Here is a 24,368-nt window from a genome sequence, read left to right as displayed (position 1 = left end):
CTGTATGTAGTTACATATGATCGAGTGAGATGCTCACGGCACAGCGAAGAGGAAAGCTCAGTGCAGAGTTGATGGAGGAAAATGCAGGGGAACAGAAAAGGCTGGTTACACAAAGTAAGGAAAGCTTTCAGGGGCTTGAGACTTAAGAGACGGGCTCATCCTTTTTAGGATTTTGTTTTTAATAATGAAATTTCCTCTTCAATGTTTCATATTGAGATGTCATAAGCAATGTATTTTAAAAAGAATCATCCAGAAATACATTAGGTTGAAGTTTCCTCAAATATGAGTACAGAAGCCAAAGTGGCAAGTGAGAAAAAAATTGTTGTGAACTATTTTGCAACTCTGTTTTTTTCCTCGATTGCTGGAGACAAAGTAAAAAACAATCCTATTAAGTCTCATTTTTAGAACTAGTGAAAATAGTTGATAAAAAAAGTTCACACTCACTTGTTTTAGTGTTTGATGTTGAATGCTCATTTTGTTCATAAGGGGCTGAAGTGCACCCCTCCCCCGTGATTGAGTCATCAGTGAATAATTTGTCCTATGTATTAATTTTTGCTATGAAATTATAAACAAAAAAAAACATGACATTGTTGTTAGAAAACTTATAAGGTACAACTTAAAGGTCCTGTCAGGAGTTTTTAACAGGTTATGAAATACACTGAAAATAATAGTGATGCCTCTCTGTGTTCTACAAAAGCAGTCGGTCGTTAGCATAAAGATCGACAATTTATGAATTATAAGTTTTAATGCATGGGTGGGTAGGGGTCAGACAGGAAAATTTAAAGTACAGTAAATACCACCTTTTCTGTTAAAAAAAGTACAAACATTTTGACTGTTAAAAGAAAGCAGGATGAGATTTTTTGTCAGGAAACACAACACATGTACAGGACAAGATCACTTTGTCCACAGGGGGTGCCAAAATCGACACAAACAGAATGTTTCTCACAGGAGCTTTAATGCTATATTAAGTAACCTCAGTGAGAAGAAATATTTAAAAACCAACAGGAAGAAAAACATTTCTGCTTTTCGCTAGACAGTGGTGCACATCTCCCTCTAGTGCAAGCGGCAACCTCCGGTCTAAAAGTATGAGTCCAATGCGGAAGTGCTAAAAACTGCAGTTCATCGAGAATCTGCTTGAGGCTGGCTCCGGAAGTACCGGAAACCACATACACACCAATTCAAAAAAGACAATCTTTACAGCAGAAATAAACATATTTACAGCCTGGTACAAAAGACGAGTGTAGTCTGGATAGCTCATTTCTAGATCGGCACACACTGTAGCAGGGTGAATTTTTTTCTAACGCGGCAATTTCGAAGATTTTGAGATTACGAGTCTTCCAATGAGAGGCACAGCTGACTTGATTGACAGGCGGGAACACTGCAGCTGTTGGCTAAGAGGCTCAAAGCCTGCCTCTTTATGTCACACTGGCTCGACAGCAGCAATATGGCTGCCGATGATGATTGGCCTCAAAACAGCGCTTCAGAAAGACACAGATGAGTGACGTCGTGGATCATGCGTCCATATTTTATACAGTCTATGGTCTAGTGGCAAAAAATAGAGTTACAAGAATAAACATGTAATTACGTACCCCGAAAAATAAATGTTCACCCTCCTGGGTTTCTATTTATATAAAACGAAAAAAAAACTTTTGAAAAGTGTTTTCAATTTCAAAAACTGGTTACTTTTTTTCCTTAAGGCATCTTAAAGCTAGGGTTGGTAGTCTCGGAAAACCAGCATGAATTTGAATGTAGCATTTCCTCAGGACTCCGTCTAACCCCTCCCCTCCTCCCTCGGAGCTCCTCAAAAACGACGCCCCCCCGCTCACGAGCGCTGCTGATTCTCGACCATATGATCGTGACTGATTCAAAACCGGTCCTCACCAAAACATTATCATAGTGAAAGTTAAAAACACAAACAAATATGGCTGCTGTTAGTACTCACAACTGTCATGCTAGCATTATCCAGTTGTACCAGTGACACGATATCAGGAGAAAAGTTATCACACATATATAATACTGTAACAACTCTACTGTTTGTTAAACCTGTTCAGTGTAGATGTTCTTAATTGCTACAGTGTTGACGGTCAGTGAAGGCATCAGGAGAGGTGTAGAGTGTGCGAGTGGGAGAGAGGAGAGGAGAAGTTTTTCATTCATTCAAACATTGATTGTTGCTTTGTTGGTCGGCGTGATCACGGCCGACAGTGACCGGTTATTAAAGATCAACGTGTTCACCAATCGGCTCGTCATCCCTACAGTGTCCGGACGGACGCTACAATATTTTCTGTAGGACTTACTGAACGTCATTAATTATTCTGCTTGTTGGTGAGAGCTTTTTAGACTCTGATCCGGACTACAGTCCTGAGCAAAGCACCTCATCAGGTCAGAGGGGACAGGCCCGAGGACGAGCGAGAGGGGCAGTCAGTAGTGTCAGGGGAAGTAGAGGCAGGAGACGGGGACTCGGAGGAGTGCACGCCGGGGAAATGTACGCTCAGGAGGAGGGCAGAACGGCTTGACGGAATTTGATTGGTTTAAAAATTGGGGAGCCAAAAAACGGTAATTGGTTAGTGTTTTCCCAGGTTTACTCCGGCTGTAGATAGCAGTTTTTTTTCCTTCTTTTTTAGGAACACATTATGTATTGATTGCCATCAGGACATAAAGATCGTTTTAACCAGTATGACAAAAAGTGTATCAAAATCTGATTACCAACCCCAGCTTTAAGTAGCTATAGAAACAAACTGTAAAATATTTTGTACTTCTTAATCAAATAGAAGAAAAAACAATCAGTGACTTATTCTGATATTTTTTTATTCTCACTTTCATTAAGTCATAAACAGAAAAAAAGAAAAAATCAGATTTGAAAATGGATTATAAGAATTTTCTAGTGTGCCTTTAGAGGCTTCTGTCCCTGACCATCAAAGAGCAAATCGCTCATAAAGCTTTCATACCTAAAGATCGAAACACATTTTCTCAATGGGGGACAGAGAAACTCCTGAATCAATTTTTTGCAGTTTGGTCTTAGTGACATTGACTTTGTGTTATTTTTTTCATGAATATAGTTATGTCTTCTGTAACTAACCTTTAACCTCGAGCATCAACCTGCATCTCATTACAGCACACAATAGCAATCGTTTTTCTCACTCCACCCGAGCCTTACTCTTTTGTGGGTGAGCTGCTCAATTCCAATTACACTGCAATGATTGCAACGGTGTCACAGAGCCTACAGACGCTGGTCAATGGCACACGACCACACAGACATGTACACACACGTACGATCGCGCACAGTCTAAAGAACGGCTGGCTATTGTTGACGCAAGGAGATTTCAGAGAGGCCGCATCAATCTTGTCATCAAAAATCCACATGCTTGTTAGCCTGTGTCTACATTTTTTGTGTGTCTGCATGGACTCAGGTGTGCCTTTATGTGTGGTGCTGTTGTTGTTGTTGATTGTGTGTGTGTGTTTAGAAATGAGATTCACCTTTTGATCTGGGCGAGGTTTTACTGGACGGTGGGTCGATAGATCAATGCTGAGTGGAAGGCACACACTCAGCAGAGCCAGAATAGCTCAGGAAAAGGCCACTGCAATCAGTCTTAGCCCAGCCTGTCCCCTTATCATCCTGAGGAGATTCTCATTCTGAATGGACACTATTTTTATAAACTGGCACTTGAATCACTTCCAATAAAGTCAAATGTGCAGCAATTACAGATATGGATAATTGAATGTGATGACGCATTCACTGTCTAGCCTAACCCGTGATTGTTATTGCACTGCAGCTGTTTTTGACTCGCCATTAAAAAATATGACATCTTTGAGTCTAATAGAAGAAGGTGAGACTTGAGGTTAACCTAACAATACTCAGAGGCAGAGGGCAGCAGATATTATCTCAGTGCTGGAGTTGAAGCTAAATAGGCAGAGCCAGATCCACAGAGTGCATGTTGGCAAGCTTGAATACTGAATAAATGACTGTTTTAAAAAAAAGACTATATTCACAAAGAGAGCAAGGCTTCATAATAAGACTGTAGCTGCTTTCTCTCTATTATACTGGTTTAAATCAAGAACTAAAATTGTTCCTGCTTCAGTGAGAAGATAAGTTTAATCAGAGGTCTGCAAACTCACTTTAAGTACTTTGTTTTTGACTGGAGTAAAAATATGTCCTCTGTTATGGTTGATTGCAGCTGTAACTTTGCTAAAAATTTTATGAAGTAACATGTAGAGTCTTTAGTTTGTGGTTATTGGCAAAGTACAATGTACAGAAAAAAGCAATGAATCAGCCAGAGTTAACTCTTTTTGACCCAGTTTTTAATATTCTATCATCTGCAAGGATGTTAGCCAAGCTAGCACCATGGACAGCAAAGTCTGTTGGTTGTTTGGCTATCGACTCAGGTTCAGTATGAAGAATTAGCAAAAACATTTAGCAAGCTAATAATGGATACAGTGTGAACTAATTAGCTTTGTCTTGCCAAGATTATAGTTCAGTCAGACAACTCATGTTTACTTAAGATAAAGTTTATTGCAGCATACAGTATTGTGTTTGGTGTATGGGCTCCGAACCTCATTACTCCTCGTAGATTATTTAAATGCAGACATTTAGGAGAAATGAGATAGGACTGTCCCCCCTCGGAGCCTGCAGGTTGATGCAGGGGAGGAGGTGGGTACGAAGTTTGCACACAGCACTGAGCAGGACAGCAGGAGCACTTGCAAAGCAGAGGCAGAGACAGGGAGACTTGCAGCGTAAATAGACCGCTGGATGTCCAGGATGTTGAGATCAGCTGATAGAGAGGATGATGACGTGTCAGTATGAATGAGCGCAGCTCGAGTTGTCTGCCTGAACTAGCTTGCAGGCGGCGCTCCATTAGTATCATGCTGAACATGGTAACATCTAGCTCGATGTGCTACAGAGCTTCCTAAAGCTCCTAGCATAGCCACAAAGCTAGAAACTTTAATCTACTTTAACCAAACGCAAGAGCTAACTACGCCTCTTCATAGTCATTCAGAAAACTGAGCTTGTCTTTTCTGAACAAAAGAAATGGGTCAAAGCAGTTTGTGTTTCCTTAAAAGGATTGAAAATCTTCTTTTGGACCAGGTTTGCCTGCACTGAAAAACCCTTGACCTACAAAACCAAAACCACATCTGATTTATTCACACAGCAAACATTAAGTACACAGTTTTTCATTTTCTTCCCTCGATAAACTTTAAGTCTTGAAAATTGTTCCAGTATATCACAATGCATATTCCTAAGACACATTTCCTTAAATGTCCATGTAATTGTGTAGCATAATGTGATTATTTTCTCAATGTGCTGCCCTGTGTGTTACACTCCTGAGCAGCTCTGTGCTGTGCGAGCCGATTGATGGTGGCACGGCTTCATTGATAGTGTTCATTTAAACACTGAATGAATGGAAAAGATTAGGGATCATCTTTTATGCCACACAGGGAAATTCATCATCTCCCCATCCCACTCACTGAGACACATGCATGTGTAATCCACCTCTGATTTAGAAATGGAGATTAGAAAACTGTTCACTTGTCCTCTTATATGGCATCATGTTTACATTTCAGTTAAGAGATTAAGTTTAAATCTTCATTTCATGTTTCATTTCTTGGTTTGGTGCATGAAAAATAGGATTTTTTCTTCCGCTGGGAAAATATGAAATGCTTGAACTGTTAAACACAGAGATTTCTTGTTTCTTTACTATCTATCTATATATTTATCTACTGCATTGCATTCCAAACATTCAGGCTAAGGCAAATATTTATCCCTTCAGCCCATCATCCATCCATCCCTCTCTTATACAGTCCCCCTCTTACACTCCACCTTGAAGGTGGAATAAATGATATCAAGCCTTTTGCAATACCTAATTGCATTCCCATGCTCAATTTATAATCCAAGGCAATTTAATTAACTTGGAGGCCTTCCTGATTTCCTGCTGGCTTTGATGCGTTAAAAGGAACTGAAAAGTGATTGCATATTTCTTTGCGTTATTCCAACACTGGAAGGACGACTCCTGGAAGTATCTCACTGCTTCTCTTCTTCCATGTAGAGCTTTTTTGTTCTGCCGTCTGCCTGTGTGCCCAGTCAAATACACTCCAAAAAATAAGCTTGAGGCCTGAGATGGTTCTATTTTCTCTGAGTAGTTGATACAGATGGAGAAAGGAGCTGACAGTCAGATGCAGTAGGGCTGATGGGTTATATTTTTCTTCCATAGAAAGACGAGCAGAGACAGTGAGGAAGATAGAGGTACAGAGATGAGAGGTGCTGCTGTATTAGAACGTGTACTGTCGGGAGGAGGCATCCTGCTGTCAGAGGCAGCTGTATATCTGTCTCAGATTATGTTGAGATGATGGCTTCATCCTTACGGCCTGTTTATCTGCCCAGAATATTTACAGGATGACTTGACAGCAGCTCAGACAGTGGGAGAGGGAGAAGAAGCTGGGATGAGTTTTGTATCTTACTGCATGTGATTACTTGCTCTGGTTTATGCTAGGCTATAAAAGTTTGTTCACATGCATCACCGTTATGTTCCTTATCTATCTTGCCATCAAAAAAGCTTTACAAGTCACCTTACAGCAGTGTATGAGAACCCTGGTTTACTGTGGGCAGCAAAGCTCATCTACATCTACTAAAGCCAACACTTTATTTAATGGAACAAGCGTGCTGCAAATGTATTAATGAAGCACATTCATAAATGTGGTGCAAATAACAGTGTATAGCAAAACAAAGAAAACACAAATTAAAGAAAAATGCGGCAAATTGAGACATGACAGCCGAAATGCTCCAGGACTGTGGAGGCGCTCAGTTGGACAGTGGAACTGTTTATTAGTGTTGTGAACTTTTTTTTCCCGTGCTAAACTTATCCAAACTCAACAAGATTAATTGTTTAGACGAGAAAGTGACATAGCTAGGCTAGCTGTGTGGCTAGCTGACTGTAGTTAACAAAAGCAAAACTTAAATGTTGTAAACTTAGCATAGCTAGTTGTCCATCAGAAACACTTTCGCAATAAGAGCTGTGTGGATTTTCATATACGTTATAGTGTTTTTGAACAGTAGTCAGTGACGCACAGACGCTTTGCCCCAGCGGTGTTTATCATTGTGTGCTGTGATGAATAAGTTCACAGGCTTGTTGTCCTTACTGTCTCCCATCAATTTTATAAAAATGTCCTTACTGCCCCTGGAGGCCTGGAGCACTTCCACTGTCACGTCTCAATTTGCAGTGTTTATCTTTTCAAAGTTTTTTCTGTGTGGTGTGTTTTTTGATTTGCATTGTTTAAACATTTGACGTGCATTTCTTGTTTTTATCTTTTCATATCCATATATTTTTAATTCGCAGCATGTTTCTGTTGTGTATTTGTTTTGGACTAAGGAATTTACATGAATTTGCACCATTCCTGAATTTACAGTGTGCCTCCGCTAATAAAGATATTTTGGGCTGTTGCAGACCAGTTAGCCTTGTTGGCCACCATGATTTTTCCTGAAGTAGCACTCAGGGTAGGAAGTTATACTGCTGATTTGATGTTGTGCTGTGCTGTGAAATCTGAAACATTTTTACCACTAACTGCTATTTGGTTAATCAGCAACTGAGAAAACAAGAGATGGGGAAAATGTAGAGGGAAATATGGACATGTTTTTTTAAATATATATATTTGGGCTTTATCACCTTTATTGGACAGGACGGCTGAAGAGAGACAGGAAATGTGGGGAGTAGAGAGCGGGGGAAGACATGCAGTAAATGGTCGACCGGCCAGAATAGTCCTCGTCGCGACCTCTGCGAGGACTATAGCCTCTATATGTGGGACGCTTAAGGCTGATTTATACTTCTGGGTCGAATTGACGGCGTAGCCTATGTCAGGGGTCCGCGTAGCTCCCGTACCTACGCAGAGGCCTACACACATAGCTGACGTGCACCTCCTCCAAAATGTTACTATCCGTAGAATCGACCGCAAGCCCTGTGATTGGTCCGCTCGGCGGCATTGTATTTCCCGCATTAAAACAATTTGTGCTGTAAATTTGTCCATTCATTTTGTATTTGTAACACTATAAAAGTTAGCCAGAAAAATAGTTAAATTCTATCTTGCTAATAGTAGCTAACATTTGCTGAATGCCAACGTTATCTTTCGATAGTGTTAAAGCGCCTCCCAAGTTTAAGTTAGCGTCTAAGCAGTTAAATGTTTACATTACCGCTTTGTAGTATTACAGTACACTATATGATAGCATTGTTTAATGTTAGCTGTTGTCAGACTACAGCTAATATGTTTTGAACCTTTATTCATGGTAAACCCCCCCCGAGTCTACCCTCAGAGAAAAGATTGGTAATACAATAAAGTTAAAATTCTCTATTCTTCCGATCCCCTCTCCTCCTCCTCCTCCTCCTCCTCCTCCTCGTCTTTCTCCTCACTGCTAACACTCTTCATGGTGCTTTGCCACGGCTAAACCGCTAATAGCTGTGTTTTGCTCTGTGATTTTCATTTAGGACTGTTCTTCACTAAAGCACACGGCTCTTTTGAAGTGGCTCCAAATCTTGAAAAAATATGTCTGTTGTGTTTCTGAAAGCTCTGGCTATTTATTCAGAGTGACTTCATTTACATGGTGCTGCTGGCCTCGAGGACTCGGAGGCTGAACTGTAAACAGGATGTATTTTCTTTTAAAATCATCTCCGCTGCATAATTCATGATATTGGCATTATCTTTATTCATTTTCATTGTAATGTATGTGAATCATGCTTATGTGTTTAAATTTGTCTCAGAAGGGGGTAGCATTTAGCATGAATACTTGGCTGTTTTCAATGAGGAATAGGTAATTTCTTGATTGGAGCGGGCTGTAACCGTGTCTTTTTCATGAGCGTTTGTGTGTGGATGTGAGTGTGTGTTATCCTTGGTGTCAATTCACTAGCTCTGGGTACTTTCATCACTTGCCTGTGTGTGTGTGAGTCTATTCTTCTTTGTCGCCTATATATGTATGTATGCCGATGTGCTCTTCTCTTTATGTCTCTCCTAATCTGTCCTCCAAATGAGTGTGTGTGGAGTGTGCTTACACCTACTTTTTTATGTGTATGTGTGTGTGTATTAATGTGTCAAAGAGAGAGAGAGGGAGAGAGAGAGAGAGCTTTGCTGGAAGCAAACAGCTGTCTGTATCAGGCCGGGATCTGAAGGGGGTAGAGGATGAAGAGTATACTGCAGCTATGACAACTATCACACTTAAAAACAGTGACACGCATGTGGAGATACACACACACACACACACACACACACACACACACACACACACACACACACACACACACACACACACACACACAGTGTGAAGGTTTTGAAAGACCTTGAGTGAATTTTTTTCTTACTTCTGTTGTTTAATTTAATCTTTCTTTTTCTATCGTTTAGTCTTTCCTTGATTTATATCTTCTTTAATTACCTTTTCTCTACTCTTTCTTTTCACTACTGACTAAGACTTATATCTTATATCTCTATCTTAAAAAAAGATAGTGTTCAGTCTTTTTGTCTTTCCTTCTGAAATTCCTTCCTTTCATTTGTTTATCTTGCAAGCCTTCTTCATTTCCTTGTTTCTTTTTCTTATTGCCTTCTTTGTCTGTTTTCATCTTATTCCTTGATTCATTTCTTACCTTGGTGTTCCGCATTCCCTTCGTTAATCATCCTTTTCATTCCTCTCATTTTATTTCTCTTCTGTTGTCTGTTTTTGTATTTTCTCTTCTACCTCTGTTTTTCTTCTTTCTTCTCTCCATATTTGTTTATCATGCTTTCTTGGATTTTTTGTCTTCCCTCCTCTTCTGCTCCTTGAATTCCTTTATTGTCTCTGTCTTTCCCACTTTTTCTTTCTTTCTTTCTTTCTTTCTTTCTTTCTTTCTTTCTTTCTTTCTTTCTTTCTTCCTTGCCATCCTTGTTCTCTCTTCCTCACTGTGCTTCTTTATTTTTGCCTTGCCTCTTATTTTCTTCCTTCTTTCACTCCTTTATTCCTTCATTCTTTCTGTCGTCATGACGTCCTCTCATCTTCATATCTTCCATTTTTTTACAGACTTTCTTTCATATCCCTCCCTCATTATGTCCTTTCTCCTCTCCATCTTCCCTCCTGTCCTTCGTTTATTCCTCCTCCCACCTTCTTCGTGTCTTTCCTCTGTTTGTCCTTACTCTGTAAAACACTAAATGTCATCCCTGTGTTGACACCTCCAGAGCTCTTACTCATATAAAATAACCTGTCATAGCCTCCCATTTGTGTGCTTGGTCCTTGTAGCACATATGAGATTACAGCAGGAGGTTACAGCAGCAGCAGTAAACAGCAGCAGCACACAGGTACACCTGTCTCATTTGTTGGTAGAAGGCTTTTTTCTCAATTTATCAAATGTCAATGCTCTAAAGGTCAGCCTTCCCATGCGTTGTGCTTGAGATAAAACAATGCACCTCCTCCTCTTATCTGCTCATGGTAATGGTGTGTATTTAAAAGAAATCTTATTGACCATTAGATGAGATTCATTATTTCAGCTTCATCCATACAGCTCCACACACCCCTCTTCAGGCTTAAAAACACTCATCTCTATGTGTATGTGTGCATGTACAGTACCGTGCAGATATGTGTGTATGTTCACTTTGCAATGCCCGTGGGTTTGACGGATGATGTGTGACAAGTGTGTGGAGTCAGCCCTTTGGTGGGGACCCGCTGGGGCTGGAAGATGCCCTTGTCCTTTTGTATTTAACAGCAGATCCTTTAACTCCTCTGCGGCGCTTCCCCTCTACGCTGTGGCCTATACAATGACTGTAGCTACCGGCTGATGGTGATCGATCAGCAGTTTGACTTTGAAACAAGATAAAACTACACCCTGCAATGTCTTCACTGAGAAACAGCAAGCTTTGAGTATTGTTGAAAGTCTAAATAAGTTACTATTGTATGATGTTTTTCTCTGTTTTATCTCAGTTTCACTTAAGGACAGACCACAGGAGATCCATACTTGAGCAAGGAGTCAAAAGTAGGCAAGAAAACACAGCCCAGTGTGTATCTACTTGTTTACATCATGAAATTAATTTATCATACATCAATGATGCAAGATACTATGATTGACCTGTCTGAAAAGGTTAAACATGGAGCAGAAAAGCAGAAGTGTGCAAATACAGGAACATTTTGTTAATCTCTAGGAAATGTTTGAACATGTATTATGCAGAAAGGAGCAGCTAGCAAGAAGAACAAGTCACTACACAATGCTGTCTACCATCCCAAGTTGAACACTACAAACAGTGTGTGCAGGGAGAGTTAAAGGAGTGCCGCACATATTCAGAAACAAAGTTTACCTGCATACCAAGAAGAGTACAATCCAGCCTGAGTTAATATGCAAATCATTTCCTCTGTGGCCCTTGGACACTTGCATAACAAGATCATGGAGCAAAACAAGTCTAAAAACCAAGCGGCAACCTCCGGTCTAAAAAATATGAGTCCAATGAGGAAGCGCTAAAAACTGCAGTTCATCGAGGATCCGACCTTTACAGCAGAAATAAACATGTTTACAGCCTGGTACAAAAGACGAGGGAAGTCTGGATAGCTCATTTCTCGATCGGCTCACACTGTAGGGGGGGGGGGAATTTTTTTCTTTCTAACGCGGTAATTTCGAAGATATTTACATTACGAGTCTTCCAATCAGACGCACAGCTGACTTGATTGACAGGTGGGGACACTGTAGCTGTTGGCTAGGAGGCTCAAGCCTGCCTCTTTACGTCACAATCCCTTGACAGCAGCAATATGGCAGCCGCTTTTGGCCTCAAAACAGCCATTCGGAGGAGCAAAAAACTGCAGTTGTCCCAGTGTAGTGTCCACCAGAGGCTGGCTTCAAAAGCCAAGGAATCCCACATTTAAAGAGCCTGGCACAAAATCGGTTTTTTAATGTAAAAAAATAATTGATAACTGACTGTTGACACAAAATACTAATTTGAAGTTTTGGTTGAAATAAAAATTAGTTATTTCTACAGTTTAGAAAATAGTCTCTGTGCTGACATGGCAGGAGGAGTTAAGTAAAATAATTACATTGAATCAAGGGAAATGTAGGATGTAAATCTTTTCACTGATTGACCTTGACACAATTCTGAAACCAAAGTATTTCCGCCTTTATAGCTTCCATTTGTCAATTTTTCTATCTTCTCTCAGCTTTTTGTAAAAAAAAAGAAAATTGCAGAAGTTACTAGACTGGAAAACCAATAAATCCTGCAAAAGTGTTAGCAAACTACACACAGCTGACTCACACTTCATGTTAGCCATGCTGGTTTGTCATCCTGCGTGTGTTTATACCACAGGGACATGAAAGAAAATGTTTAGGTCCACAGTGTAGGAGAGAGCATTTTCAACTGCTGGCTAAAGGCAGGAAAAGTAGCCAACACCAAAGCACAGTGAACGTGATGACTGCTTTTTGTTTTCCTTGAGGGGGAAAAAACAAACATGATCTGACTTGATGTCAATAACAGGACATCAGGAAATGCCTCTACTTCACATCCCCTCTTCCTCTGTGTCTCCTGCTGGTGTTGCAGGGGTCAGCTATGTCCTGTGTGCGCAGGTAGAATTTTTCCAGATGCAGTGCTCTTGTTCACCTTCCCACACTGCTGTGTGTTTGCTAATGGACCTGCGCTACCCTGTTGGCTGCTGAGGCCCCTCGGGGGTCGGGGAGAGGAGCCAAGAAACTGTCTGACCACCTGGTGTAAACTATGTGTTTACAGCGAGGCAAGGGTCACACTGAGCATGCTCGGATCAGTACGCCTCACCTGCTGCTGAATATAAATGATCTGATGTTGGCGGCTAAAGTGCTGCCAAATCCTACTTAAAAAATTGAGCCTGTCTTGGCAGTGTTACTGTGCCTTACTGAGGAGAAAAGAAATATATGCTTCTCTGGCAGCTTCTTGAGAGATTTCTGCTTATCATTCAGCATAAATCCGCCATGAATTTGTAAATATTTTAAAGGTTCAAGCTCAACCATGCAAGGTGAACGGAATGAGAAGCTCCTGAACATCTCTGCCCTACTCTCTGTTTTCTCTGAGCTCAGTGCACGCTGTGTGCTCAAACATTTATAGACTTTGTTATGTGGCCATGCATTTATGTATGTTTACTTCGCCTTATGCCGACGACGCCCCTTCCTCCAGACAAGCTGCCTGTAATGTTCGCTTGATCACATTTGCCTGAACACAGGTGCTGCTGTGCGGGGATTCAAACATAATGTTACATAACTCACAACCAGTGCATATTTGTTAGTTCAAAGAACACTGAGAGACATCTACTCTGGCTTGTCCTGTTTATTCTCCCCATTTAACTCCAGTGTCTTTGTCACACTTTATCTCCTCTCCTTTCTTTACTTGTCCTCTCTTTCCAGTCGTCCTCTCTCCCCCCGGTCAGCAGGGGGGGGGCATCATGCCATGCTCTAAATAACTTTATTGACATTTGAATTGGTTGTGGATCGCGGTAATTATCCAGCCTTCCTGCTTCCTGGCTGGCATTCAGCGAGAGGAGAGCATCCGTGCAGCCACATCTCAAGCCGGGGCCACAGGCTGGGAAATGGCTCTCGAATACAAACACATGCTTGTGTTCACATGCTGCTCGCTCATATTAGCATTCATAGGAAAGCAATGACACAAAACACGCACACCTCACTGAGTTGTGTTTGGTATATACTGGAGCGCAGGAATTGAAGTGTGAATAAAGCAGATTATTGTGGCAGCTTCCCCTATAGAGACAGAAATGTAGAGGGACTGTGTGAAGTATGCATGTGGATTTCTTTAAAGCTGAATGACCATGAATCATTGCAGCATAGTGTTTGCTCATACTTAACCTCTAAAAAATCTCCATGGCTCCTGTATGATCAGCAGGGTCATGAAATACTGTCAAGTTACAACTCCTCTGTCTGTTGTACTTAAAGCTACTTCATCCTTAAAGGTACAGTGTGTATTAACTAGCAGAACAGACTCAGTGGAAATGGATTCAAAGACTTTGTTTTAGAAAATACCATGAGCATTTTTTTTCAATATTTCTTGCTGAGTTTCATTAAAATGAATGCCTCTTATCTTATATATGTTGGTTCCTTTTAAAGCCACAGCTATGGGTTAGCTTATGTTAGCCTAGCATTCGGAGTAAATGCGGGAAACAATAATTGACTCAGCTTTATCCAAAAGTAACAACGTTCTTTAGAGACACTTCTAATCCCGAGGTCAGACTACACTGTTTCAAAATTAGCTAGATCTGACAGGCATAGGGTGTTGGTACACATTAGCCCCGGAAATCGATTATTTTATAGTTAGGGAACAATAAAATACATGCTTCACAACCTCCCAACACAAAGTCCAGCATAATTGATGTTTCCCTCTGCCTTCTATGATGTGTCCAGTCATGTCAGTAATGTTGACCAACAAGAGCATATAAAATTATATGTAAAATTAGTTACTAATGTAAAAAACATACATCATATCAAATGTTTATTATTTATAAGGCTTTATTTATATACTCAACATGGAGCAGAGTCCTACTAATTATACAAGTTATAATTATACAAATTATACAAGTACAAAAACAAGACCCATCTCAACTGGACAAAACGGTCCAATCTCTGATTATATGTATTTATTTATAAACTGTTAAACACCTTCATTAACAGAAGGTTCCCTTTATTCTTCAAACTGCACTGATGGATGAACAGTTCTAATGTCCATGACCTGAATGACTGAGAACTTTCACAGACACTTCTAATGTGCCTTTGCAGATTTTTTGTGGACACTGATTGATGACATTTTCACCTTGCACAGTCTTCACTCTGCCTTTAAACTGTCTCTGTCTTTTAAATGTGTATAAAGTTTACTGTGTTTCCTGCAGTCACTCGTTTTCTCACCTTTCTAATCACGTGAGGCTTTTGACAGGAAAAGACAAAAAATAAAATAAATCGGCCCCCAATAAGGAGCCGGCTCCCATCGTTCACGTCAAAGAGCCAGCTCTTAGAACCGGATTGTTCGCGACCGACACATCACTAACATTGACTGATTGTGACCTTATGACGGAGACAAGCTGTTAGAAAGTGGTGCAGTCAGACAGGTCCATGTCACAATGTATTTCAGCATACTTTATACAATGAAGTGGCTGCTTGCAATACATAATAAATGGAGGGAAATTTTCAATCATGTAATGTTGGGTGCAGTGGGTGATGGTGGTGGCTGATCTGACAGTCATGACGCTGCATGTCTGTGATGAAGCACAAACTAACTTATAGCACAATTTTGGGGTAAAACACTTCTCTGCACCAGTGTATGGACAAAGACTACTTTTTAGAGTAGATGAAGAGAGGGTATTAAATGTGTGCCTAGCAAACCAAGTTTTACTTTTACTGCAAGACTTACGTTAGTCCCTGCACTCTTCTAAGCAAAAACATGGTAACATTTCAGTCAGTGAGTAATTTAAATGAGCTTGAAACCAGATTTGTAACCATTGGAGAGAACCAGGTTTGCTGTTTAATTCTTAAAATGTCAACAAGTTCCTTTAAAATGTTTACATTACTTAAAGGGAGATAGCTTGTTAAAAGTTGTTTTTAGCTTTTTATGCTAGCTTTAGAAATGATTACTATCAGCTAACTCCTATTGTTTTGCTCCAAACTTTATACATCACAGTCTAGCATCAAAGATTTATTTGCCAAGGAGTAACTCTCATCCAGGGCCTGACTTAGCACAACTGTCCCCATCTATAACACAGTCGTAGTCACCTCATATTGCTGGTCTGAGTGATATTGTCCTGTTGGCGAAGCGTCACTGGCGTAAATAGACACGGCTCTCTGCTTTCAAAGTCAGTCTCATTTTTCCTTGATGTAGAGTGAGAGCTGAGTCCCTGAAGCAAGGCTATCGAGAAGAAGAGAGAGTGATACAATCAGCGGACGACGCTCAGGCCTTAACTGGCAGAGCCTCAGTGGCTGCGCAGAGAGGAAGAATGAGCAAGGGAGGTGAAGAGACGAGGGAAAGTGAGGCTGAGAAGACACAATAAAAGTTATATACACGTTAGATAAGAGATTATGATTTTCTGTTTCCTTAGGTCAAACTTGGCAACAAATTTGCATGTGGCTGCCGGTCAAATGCTATTTAGAGAAGGAGGATGGAGAAGGTTGAGAGGAAGGCAGGAAGAGGGTGATAAAAAGAAGAGAAGACGGAAGAATTTCTGATGGATGAGTGTGTTTCTGGGCTCCGTGTTGGGTTAGTTAATGACTGGTGCATATGTCAGCCACGCAGCTGTGAAGCTACAATCAGCCAGCCAGCTGAGGAATGGAGTGAGAGAGAAAGAGGAAAAGAGGAAGGCAGACAGATAAAAAGTATTAAGCCATGGACGAGAAGAGACAAAAAAAGAAAACAGTTCTGTGTGAGGGATAGCGAGGAGAAGCAGAAGAGGCGAGATAGAGGATTTTGAGCGAAATAAACAGAGAGAGAGGCATCCGGAGGGAATAGAGAGAGAAGGAGCGAAAAGAGAAGTTGCCAAGATAGTTTCCATTCTTCTCATCCTCCCTCAACGAGCTGAGGCAGAAATGACAGAGGCTGCAGTCCAAATCATTACACTCAGCTGCCTTCCTGGAAAGTATTTACTGTTGTCAATAAAAGAAGGCAAAGAGAAGGCAGCAATTTTATAAGAAGAAAATTCATTCAAAAATGTAGGAAAGATTGCGCTTTGGTGACGGTCTGCTCGGCAGTCCTCGAACATTTCAAACACATTAACATATTTTCTATGACCAGCACGTTTCAGGGAGTCCTTTCACCTTCACTTCCTTTCACTGCCGCCTTTTTTACCCTCATCGTCCTGTCCGTCCTGCCCAGTCCTGGCTCGTGTTCCATCAGCTCTGTGATTTAAGCCTTTAAGAGCCTCTTTTCCCTCCAGTAAGAGCTTAAAGGCAGAATGTGTGTGCAAAGCAGTTTTTTGGGGGTAAAGGATCAGAGTTGGACAGAAATAGGTACAGGAGTGGGCGCTTCAGGAGGAAGTATCTGACCTTCAATTGTCCTCGCTTTCCCACACAACAGCTGCAGCGACTCTATCGAGGGCTCTTTTTGTAGGCAAGGACACCAGTTTATTGGGCCTCAGTTATTGCTTGCAAAGTTTGTTCGCAGTATAAGGTACACAGGTGTAAAGTAGAGGGGTTTTTATCACCGACCGGTCCTCCTCTGGAGTGAGATATCTTTGGAAATGTGAAGTTGGTCTGAAGACATCTAAATTATTTATGAAGAGACCATTGATCCTACATTTTACTTTTACCAAATCTGGATCATGATATAATTATTTCAGCAAACTTAAGACTAGTTAATTGCAAGTGAATCACAAAAAAACCCTTTTTTTTCTTTTTTTTTTCGGTTTATACCGCTGAAGTAAGCCAGAGTGAAACCTGTGTTTAATTACTGTTGTCAGTGAAACTGAGACTCCCCACAATGTATGTTATAAACCCGAAATGACCGGATTGATTTTTAATTTTACCCTTTTTTATATCTTGAGATGCAAAAATGTTGCTTTGCTTGTGACCTGAACACACGGCTCCTTCTCAAGGTTGCAAATTGGACAGTACACGACGCAACAAACACAAATGGCTGTCTTGACTGGTAGTTATTTAGCGATAACTGCTGGCTTCACCCAAAAATGTCACCATCAGTCCTTTAGGGTCATATCATCATCCAAAGATAGCCGATAAGTTCTCACATTGCTCCAACACTAGTTAGCCAAAATTAAAAAATTGTGGAAAAGTACAGATTGTTGACATTTCCTAGCTTTGACAAACGTAACACTCTGTCCTAGCACCACACCTGTGATGTTTTTGTTTTTTCACAGAATAGTTTTCCCTAAACCTGTTGATTATTGAGGGCTGATTAGTTCTAGAATACAGTATCTTGCTTTGTGCAGTAGCTTGGATACATGCTATTACCCAACACCACATTTTAGGCCGCATTTGAAGCCAATATCAGTACTAGTATCTGTTATCAGTATCAGTACCAATAACAATTCCCCATTACCGATACCAGTACTTATATCTGTTGTTCAATAATGAGTATTGGGACTGGGACTTGGATCAATTTCCTAATAACAAAACTGGAAGCCGATAAGAGAAATGAATTATGAGTATTGGTATTGGTATCAGCAGCCAAGACAGCTAACTGTTATCAGTACTGATACAACTTTAATTTCTATACTGATTTGCTGTTAGCATTTCAACTTGCACTATTTACCTAAATAACTTTCAAGTTATTCCCAAAGATTTTATTAATAATTTATATTATATTCATATTTCATTTTTATATGTCAGAACACTTAACAGAGTGCATTAAAATGAAACAAAATCACTTAATTATTCAAGAACTGTATGAAGAAAAAACTGCAAAAAATCACTCATTCAAGCTTCTTAAATATGAAAAATGTAATATTTTCAGCCTATTTTATAAATTAACACAGCAACTTAAGCTGCTGGAGTGTTTGCTAGACACATCAGAATCTTTTTCAGAAGTCAGTTTGGACTTCTTTGATTGTTACTCCGCTCTTATCTTCATGTTGCATGGTCAGGCTAACACTGAGCTCTTTGCATATTGCTGAATGGCAAAACCTCGTCTTTGCTTGACAGTTACACCTGATATCTAAGCATTTTTCTTTGTGTCTCTGCAGGCAGACCAGGGAGCAGGAGACCCCACCCGACTTCTTTTATTTCTCTGACTTTGAAAGACACAACGCTGAGATCGCTGCTTTTCATCTGGACAGGTAAGAAAATATTAGCCAGTCCCAAGGGGTGTGTGTGTTGGGTGTGTGACGTCTGTGGTATTTGGGTCAGGCCTTTTAGTGCTCTGGTACACAGAGAAAATTTTAAACCAGTTTGGAGGTAGCCTAGGATGCCAGGTAAAGTAAAATCATGGTGAAGAAGAGAGCTTTTAATCAATCATTTCAGACACGTATTGGTTAGAAAGCAAATATATAACATGAACAGTAAAAGTAGCTGGGATTAATGAGGCATGAGCATCAGTGAGCAATGTAAGGTTTCAGAAACGAGTGCTTTTCATCTAATTCACCGACATGCCGCAGATGATACATCCTTATTTGTTGCTATTGTTGGTTACACTTCATAATTTTCATATCCACTGATTAAGCATCAGATTTACAATAGACAGGTTTTTAAAAAGGGGTGGAAATAAGGAAAAACAGCACAATGTATGACAGGTTTTTTGTCCTGCACATTGTCTTCCTTTCAGAGATGAGTGCAAAAATCGGACAGTGTTCTTGAGTCTGCGCTTACTCCATCATGCCTAAGTGCTTCATTCTATCCTTGAGAGCCAGCATCCTGCAGGTTTTGTTCCTCCTTGATTGCTCATTTCCCATTTCTTGTGCCAGCTCATTAACCATCTAGGGGATCAAAAACCTGCACAACACCAAACCTCAGCCAAAACTGGGCACCAGTGTTTTCCAGTACAGCTTTAAGATATGTGACTGAAAGGTGCAGGAGTATCCCTTTCTCTTCTTTTAAAGCACTTCAGTATTTTTCTTCACTTAATCTATTCTCCTTTGCACCGCTTCATTCCCTCAGAATTTCATATTTCTCAAACACAGTGAGTGGTGTGAGTCGGTCCGTACAGTGGAGGCTGTGAGCTCTGAGAGACCATGAGTCATAGAGAATGAATGCTGCCCTCCTGCAGCTAGCATCTGACTGAACAATGACTGCAGCCTCCTTGCTTAGCTCACTACCACACTCTGTTACTTATCTGCCTTTACAAGGTTAACACTTTACAGCCGGCCGGCCTGCTGGAGATACTTTAATGAAAAGAGAAAACCTTGATGGGCGAGGAAAAGGGATGAGTATCAGCGGTGGCGCTGCTATTTAAGTCCAGCTGACGTCACTTTGGCCATATGTTAACATGAGTGGAGGGATTGTGTTGTTGTGTGAAAGCTAGTGATGATACTGAGGTCACACACAAACACACACACACACACACACACACACACACACACACACACACACACACACACACACACACACATACACACACACACACACACACACACACACACATACACAAAGGGGCCACAGAGGAGGGTAGTGATGTTGAATCTGCTTTCCCTTCAGGCACAATGACACAGTTCAGCAGCAGTTGCATTAGCAGCAGCTTTCCTCACCAGTCTGCTTCACATCTGGTCCTCTGTGTGCGTACACACACATGAAAACACGCTCACACACACACACACACACACACACACACATATACACACTCTCTCGGCATATGTGTGGGTTAAGGGGAAAGAGGAGGAAACCAAAGGCATGAAAGGCCCTGTGCCCATTCTAAATATAAGCCAGGCAGGGTTTGCCAAAAGCAGCGCTTTATTTTTTTCCCCTTATTTTGTCTGTTCTAAATTAGAGCCTGGCTACAGTGTCTTGTGTTACTGCTGCTCCTAGCGCTGGTGGTGGTGGTGCTGCTGCAGAGGCTTAGGCTGCACTGCCTCCCAGGGGGCCCACAGACACACATACAAGCTCTTTTAAAAGCAGCATTCACACACTCACACACACACAGAGAGAGCCGCTGTCTGATCTTATATAGGCTACACTCTTTTAAGCGTCATTAATTATGTGATTGCATTTAAATGGGATGTGCTCTTTGCATTGCTGCATTAAGTGGGTGAGAGATAGCAGATATGAAGACATACAAGGACAAATACGGCCTTCAATATTAAACCATATAACTTTCATGACATTCGCTGGCTTCTTTTTATAGTTTTCAGCTGGGACTATGTGAAATGTAAATTCCTACTGTTGTTTATGCACAGATCTTAGTGGGTCAATGAATCCCTCCTTGAAAATAAAGCAAGATAAAAATGGCCGCTGTGGGAATGAGGTTTAACAATGGGAGGAGGATGAGTTATGAAGAGAGTGAAGCCAGTCTCAGGGGTGTGTCCAGTATTGTTTAACTGGGGTGGCACAACCAGAGCAGTGAGTTATGCGGGGGTGGCATGAAGTAGTGTCTCCAAGAATTGTATCTTCTTTAAACACTTGGATTAAGATATCAAACAGATGTGATGTCCCTTTGCTTTCAAACTTAATTATTTTAAGGACTCAAAAATATATGATGAAAAGTTGGTATAAAAAATTGGCAAAAAGTCTTTTTGGCGCCTCTTGCAACAAAGTTATGAAATTAAGTTCTACCTCTGACCAGATAGGCAGCCAATCATAGTTTCAGTGGGGCCACTTCTGTCTGAAGATTTCAAAAATGAAAGATATCAAAACTTAAACACACACGAAAGCTTTGCTTAGAAATATGAAACACGGTTCTGTGGGAAATTTTGGCTTCAAAAAAGTTTGTTTTTGTCTATCTCTGCAACATTTGCAGATGATATCCCCATATTCACTGCTACTATTAAAACTGGGGATGATCTGAAGCGACTTATTTCCTTTTCGTTTGAACAGATATTTTAATTCTGTCTAGCTGACAAGTCTAAACGTAAGAAAACATTTAGAAAATTAATTAAATTCCAACTGGTTCGTCGATTGTGGCTCAGGTTGGCAGAGCTAGCCCCATCAGCCTTCACTTGTTCTTGTAGCCTAACATTCATAGGACTGTGCTGGTGATGCATTGCATCCTGTTAAGTGTTTATATGCTAGTTTACCGGACACTGTCGATATAGAGCTGTTGTTCCATTTTTTAGATCAGAATACTGAAAAATACAAGTATTAGGTGGCTGTGTTACAGCTCTGACATACAATATTGACGGGTATTTTAGGCCTAGAATCAGGGTGTAAAATTAACTTTTTACCTCATCTGCCATTGGCTAGTGACCTCCAAAAGTTTACCGGCCAAAAATATTTTTCACCGGCCAAATAAAAAAATCATGTCTTATTTGATTTAAAATAGTTACCATATGTTTTTATTATGAAAATCCAACTTAAGCATCTCTTAAAGAATACAGTTATGTACAGATGAAATTAGATTATTGCTATTTTATTAGGTTATACTTCATTTCGAAGTGACTGCTGCATCATCACATATTAGAAATATTCAAAAGTGCAACCTTTAACATTGACTGAGTGAGCCAAATGTCTGTCTCACAGCTTTAACAGGAACGTCTTTAACTTGAGCTCCGTAGCTGACGTCACGCTGTTCCTGATGTACCAAATCAAAACACGAGTACAGTGCGCCGCGAGGGTCAAAATAACCTGACAGTCGGCAGAAATGGGCGAAAGTATGAAAACAAAACCTCACATGCAATACAAAATTGTCCATCGTCTACTGGCCGGTGTGTGTTTTTGTATTCCATGCCAAACACATTTTTTTACCTGCCATTAGTGCTTGGCGGGTGTTCATTTAAGATAAGATAAGATAAGATAAGATACTCCTTTATTCATCCCACAATGGGGAAATTCATGGTGTTACAGCAGCAAACAAGAAGGTGTACAATACAATCATTTCAACAAGAATATATATATATATATACGCCCTGCCTAGAATGATAGAAATATTAAAGATTACTTTAACTGATAAGTAATTCTGGTGCTTACCAGCAAGGGTGACAATGTTTAATTGTTTAGTCCAGTAAATGTACATATCCCTAGTTAAAACCTGATTGATTTTGTATCCACTTATATAGTATTCAACTCATGATAAACACCTTTTTATTGGTAAAAGAGCCAATAAATAAATGCTCCAAGTACTTCTTTCTGTTTTGGTGGCCAATCAGATTTAGGGGGAGGGAGGGAGCATGCCACCCCAGTCCACACACTGGAAACACCCCTGCTCACTTCTACTAGCTGCTACTTTTAGCATGGCAACATGCCCAGGCCCAGCAGGCCACCCGTCCTGCTTCATGCTTTATCCTGTGTCAGAGGGTGGAGACATGACCGTATGCGTCTGTCTCCCTTCACTTGCCATTGCCTTGCTTGATGGTATCATTTGTGCGACACACTCTCAGCTCTCTTTTCCTCTCTCTCCACCAGGTGCTCTCATGTTTCTCTACCTCTCCTGTCTCTCTCCCTCTCCTCCTGTGTCGCTCTGCCCTCAGGCCTCGGCCATTAGGTGCTGTCAGGGGTATCAATTTTTAAAGAGCCCACGCTGAGGTTGTAACGGGGTGGGCTTGAGCACAGGGAGTACACATGCATAAAATCGGCAAGTGGCACGCACACATGAAGAGAGACACGCCATCTATTAACATAGACAGCTTAATTAAAAGCTTTTTCTCTCTCCATCACACAGACAGTAATGCTTTATTCTGATGTGACCAAATCATGATGGCCTCACAGGGAGGAAGATGTTGACTGGCTAAAAAATCTGAAACATATAAAATGAGGTGGCTGTGTGTAAGTTGAATGTGTTTAATGTGGAATGATAACAATATAAAAACCACGGGAAGGTTTACTCCCATGTGGTGCCACTGTTACTCAAATACTGATGTCACAGTGCCCTCTGTTGGTACCCAGTTAAAATTGCACTGGTGAGTTGTGCACAGTGTATGCCCCAGTGGCCTAATGGATAAGGCACTGGCCTCCTAAGCCAGGGATTGTGGGTTCGAGTCCCATCTGGGGTGGGTGATATTTTCTCCCAAACTAAACAAATAAGTCAAACCCGTTTCAGCAGATAGTAGCTCTGATCAAAAGGCTGTTGTCTATTAATATGACAGATTATATGACTGAATGAATGTTTATATCATGCAAAGTTTCCCATATAGTAATGTTAAAGAAGTGTCAACATAAATCATACCTAACATCATTGAGTTTGCCATAATTGAAGAGTGGAGTGATATTTTTCACTATCCATAATGGACGTTATATTAGTTTGGACCTTCTCATTCTAGGTTTTTCATTTATTTAAATTATTTAAATTATTTTAAACATTGTAGATTAGTACTGAAGGAATTAAAACTATGAAAGAACATATACGGCATTATTTAACTCACAAAAAAGTGTGAAACAAACCAGAATATGTTTAATATTTTAGATTCTGTAAAGTAGCCTTTGCACACTCTTGGTATTCTCTCAATCTGCTTCATGAGGTCGTCTCCCGGAATGGTTGAATTAACAAGTGTGCCTTGTCAAGAGTTCATTTGTGGAATAACTTATGTTAGTACACAATGGATAGCCCTATTTGACTACTGTTGTAATCCAGATTATGGCAAAACCATATTATTTCATAGTTTTGATGTATTCAGTATTAATCTACAATGTCCAAAATAATTAAAATAAATGAAACCCATTGAATGAGAAGGAGTGTCCAAACTTTTGACTGGTAGTGTATAAACCACCCACCCTTCTAGTTTCCTCAGTCTAGCACTTTAGCCTCAGTTTTCTTTGAATTTGCAAATTGGTACCAAAAATGTGCCAAACAACCTGTCAGCTATTCCTGTTTGTGTTTTACCCACTGTTCAAAAAACAACCATCACT

The 24,368-nt window shown here is 40.5% G+C and overlaps 1 protein-coding gene and 1 non-coding gene across 2 annotated transcripts in view; both read left to right on the top strand.

The window, feature by feature from the left end:
* Positions 1-24,368, top strand: part of fam20cb (FAM20C golgi associated secretory pathway kinase b) — a 74,869-nt gene that overhangs the window by 43,868 nt on the left and 6,633 nt on the right. Inside the window, exon 4 of the mRNA XM_034707285.1 lies at positions 18,626-18,718. Within this exon, the coding sequence (XP_034563176.1) occupies positions 18,626-18,718 (93 nt within the window). The remainder of the gene's footprint in view (positions 1-18,625; positions 18,719-24,368) is intronic.
* Positions 23,443-23,515, top strand: trnar-ccu. The gene has a single exon. It is a non-coding gene; the product is annotated as a tRNA-Arg (tRNA).

This window comes from Notolabrus celidotus, chromosome 18 (assembly GCF_009762535.1).
Source record: "Notolabrus celidotus isolate fNotCel1 chromosome 18, fNotCel1.pri, whole genome shotgun sequence".
Lineage (NCBI taxonomy): Eukaryota > Metazoa > Chordata > Actinopteri > Labriformes > Labridae > Notolabrus > Notolabrus celidotus.
The sequence above is the reverse complement of the archived record's forward strand: the minus strand, read 5'-3'. Positions and strand labels throughout refer to the sequence as shown.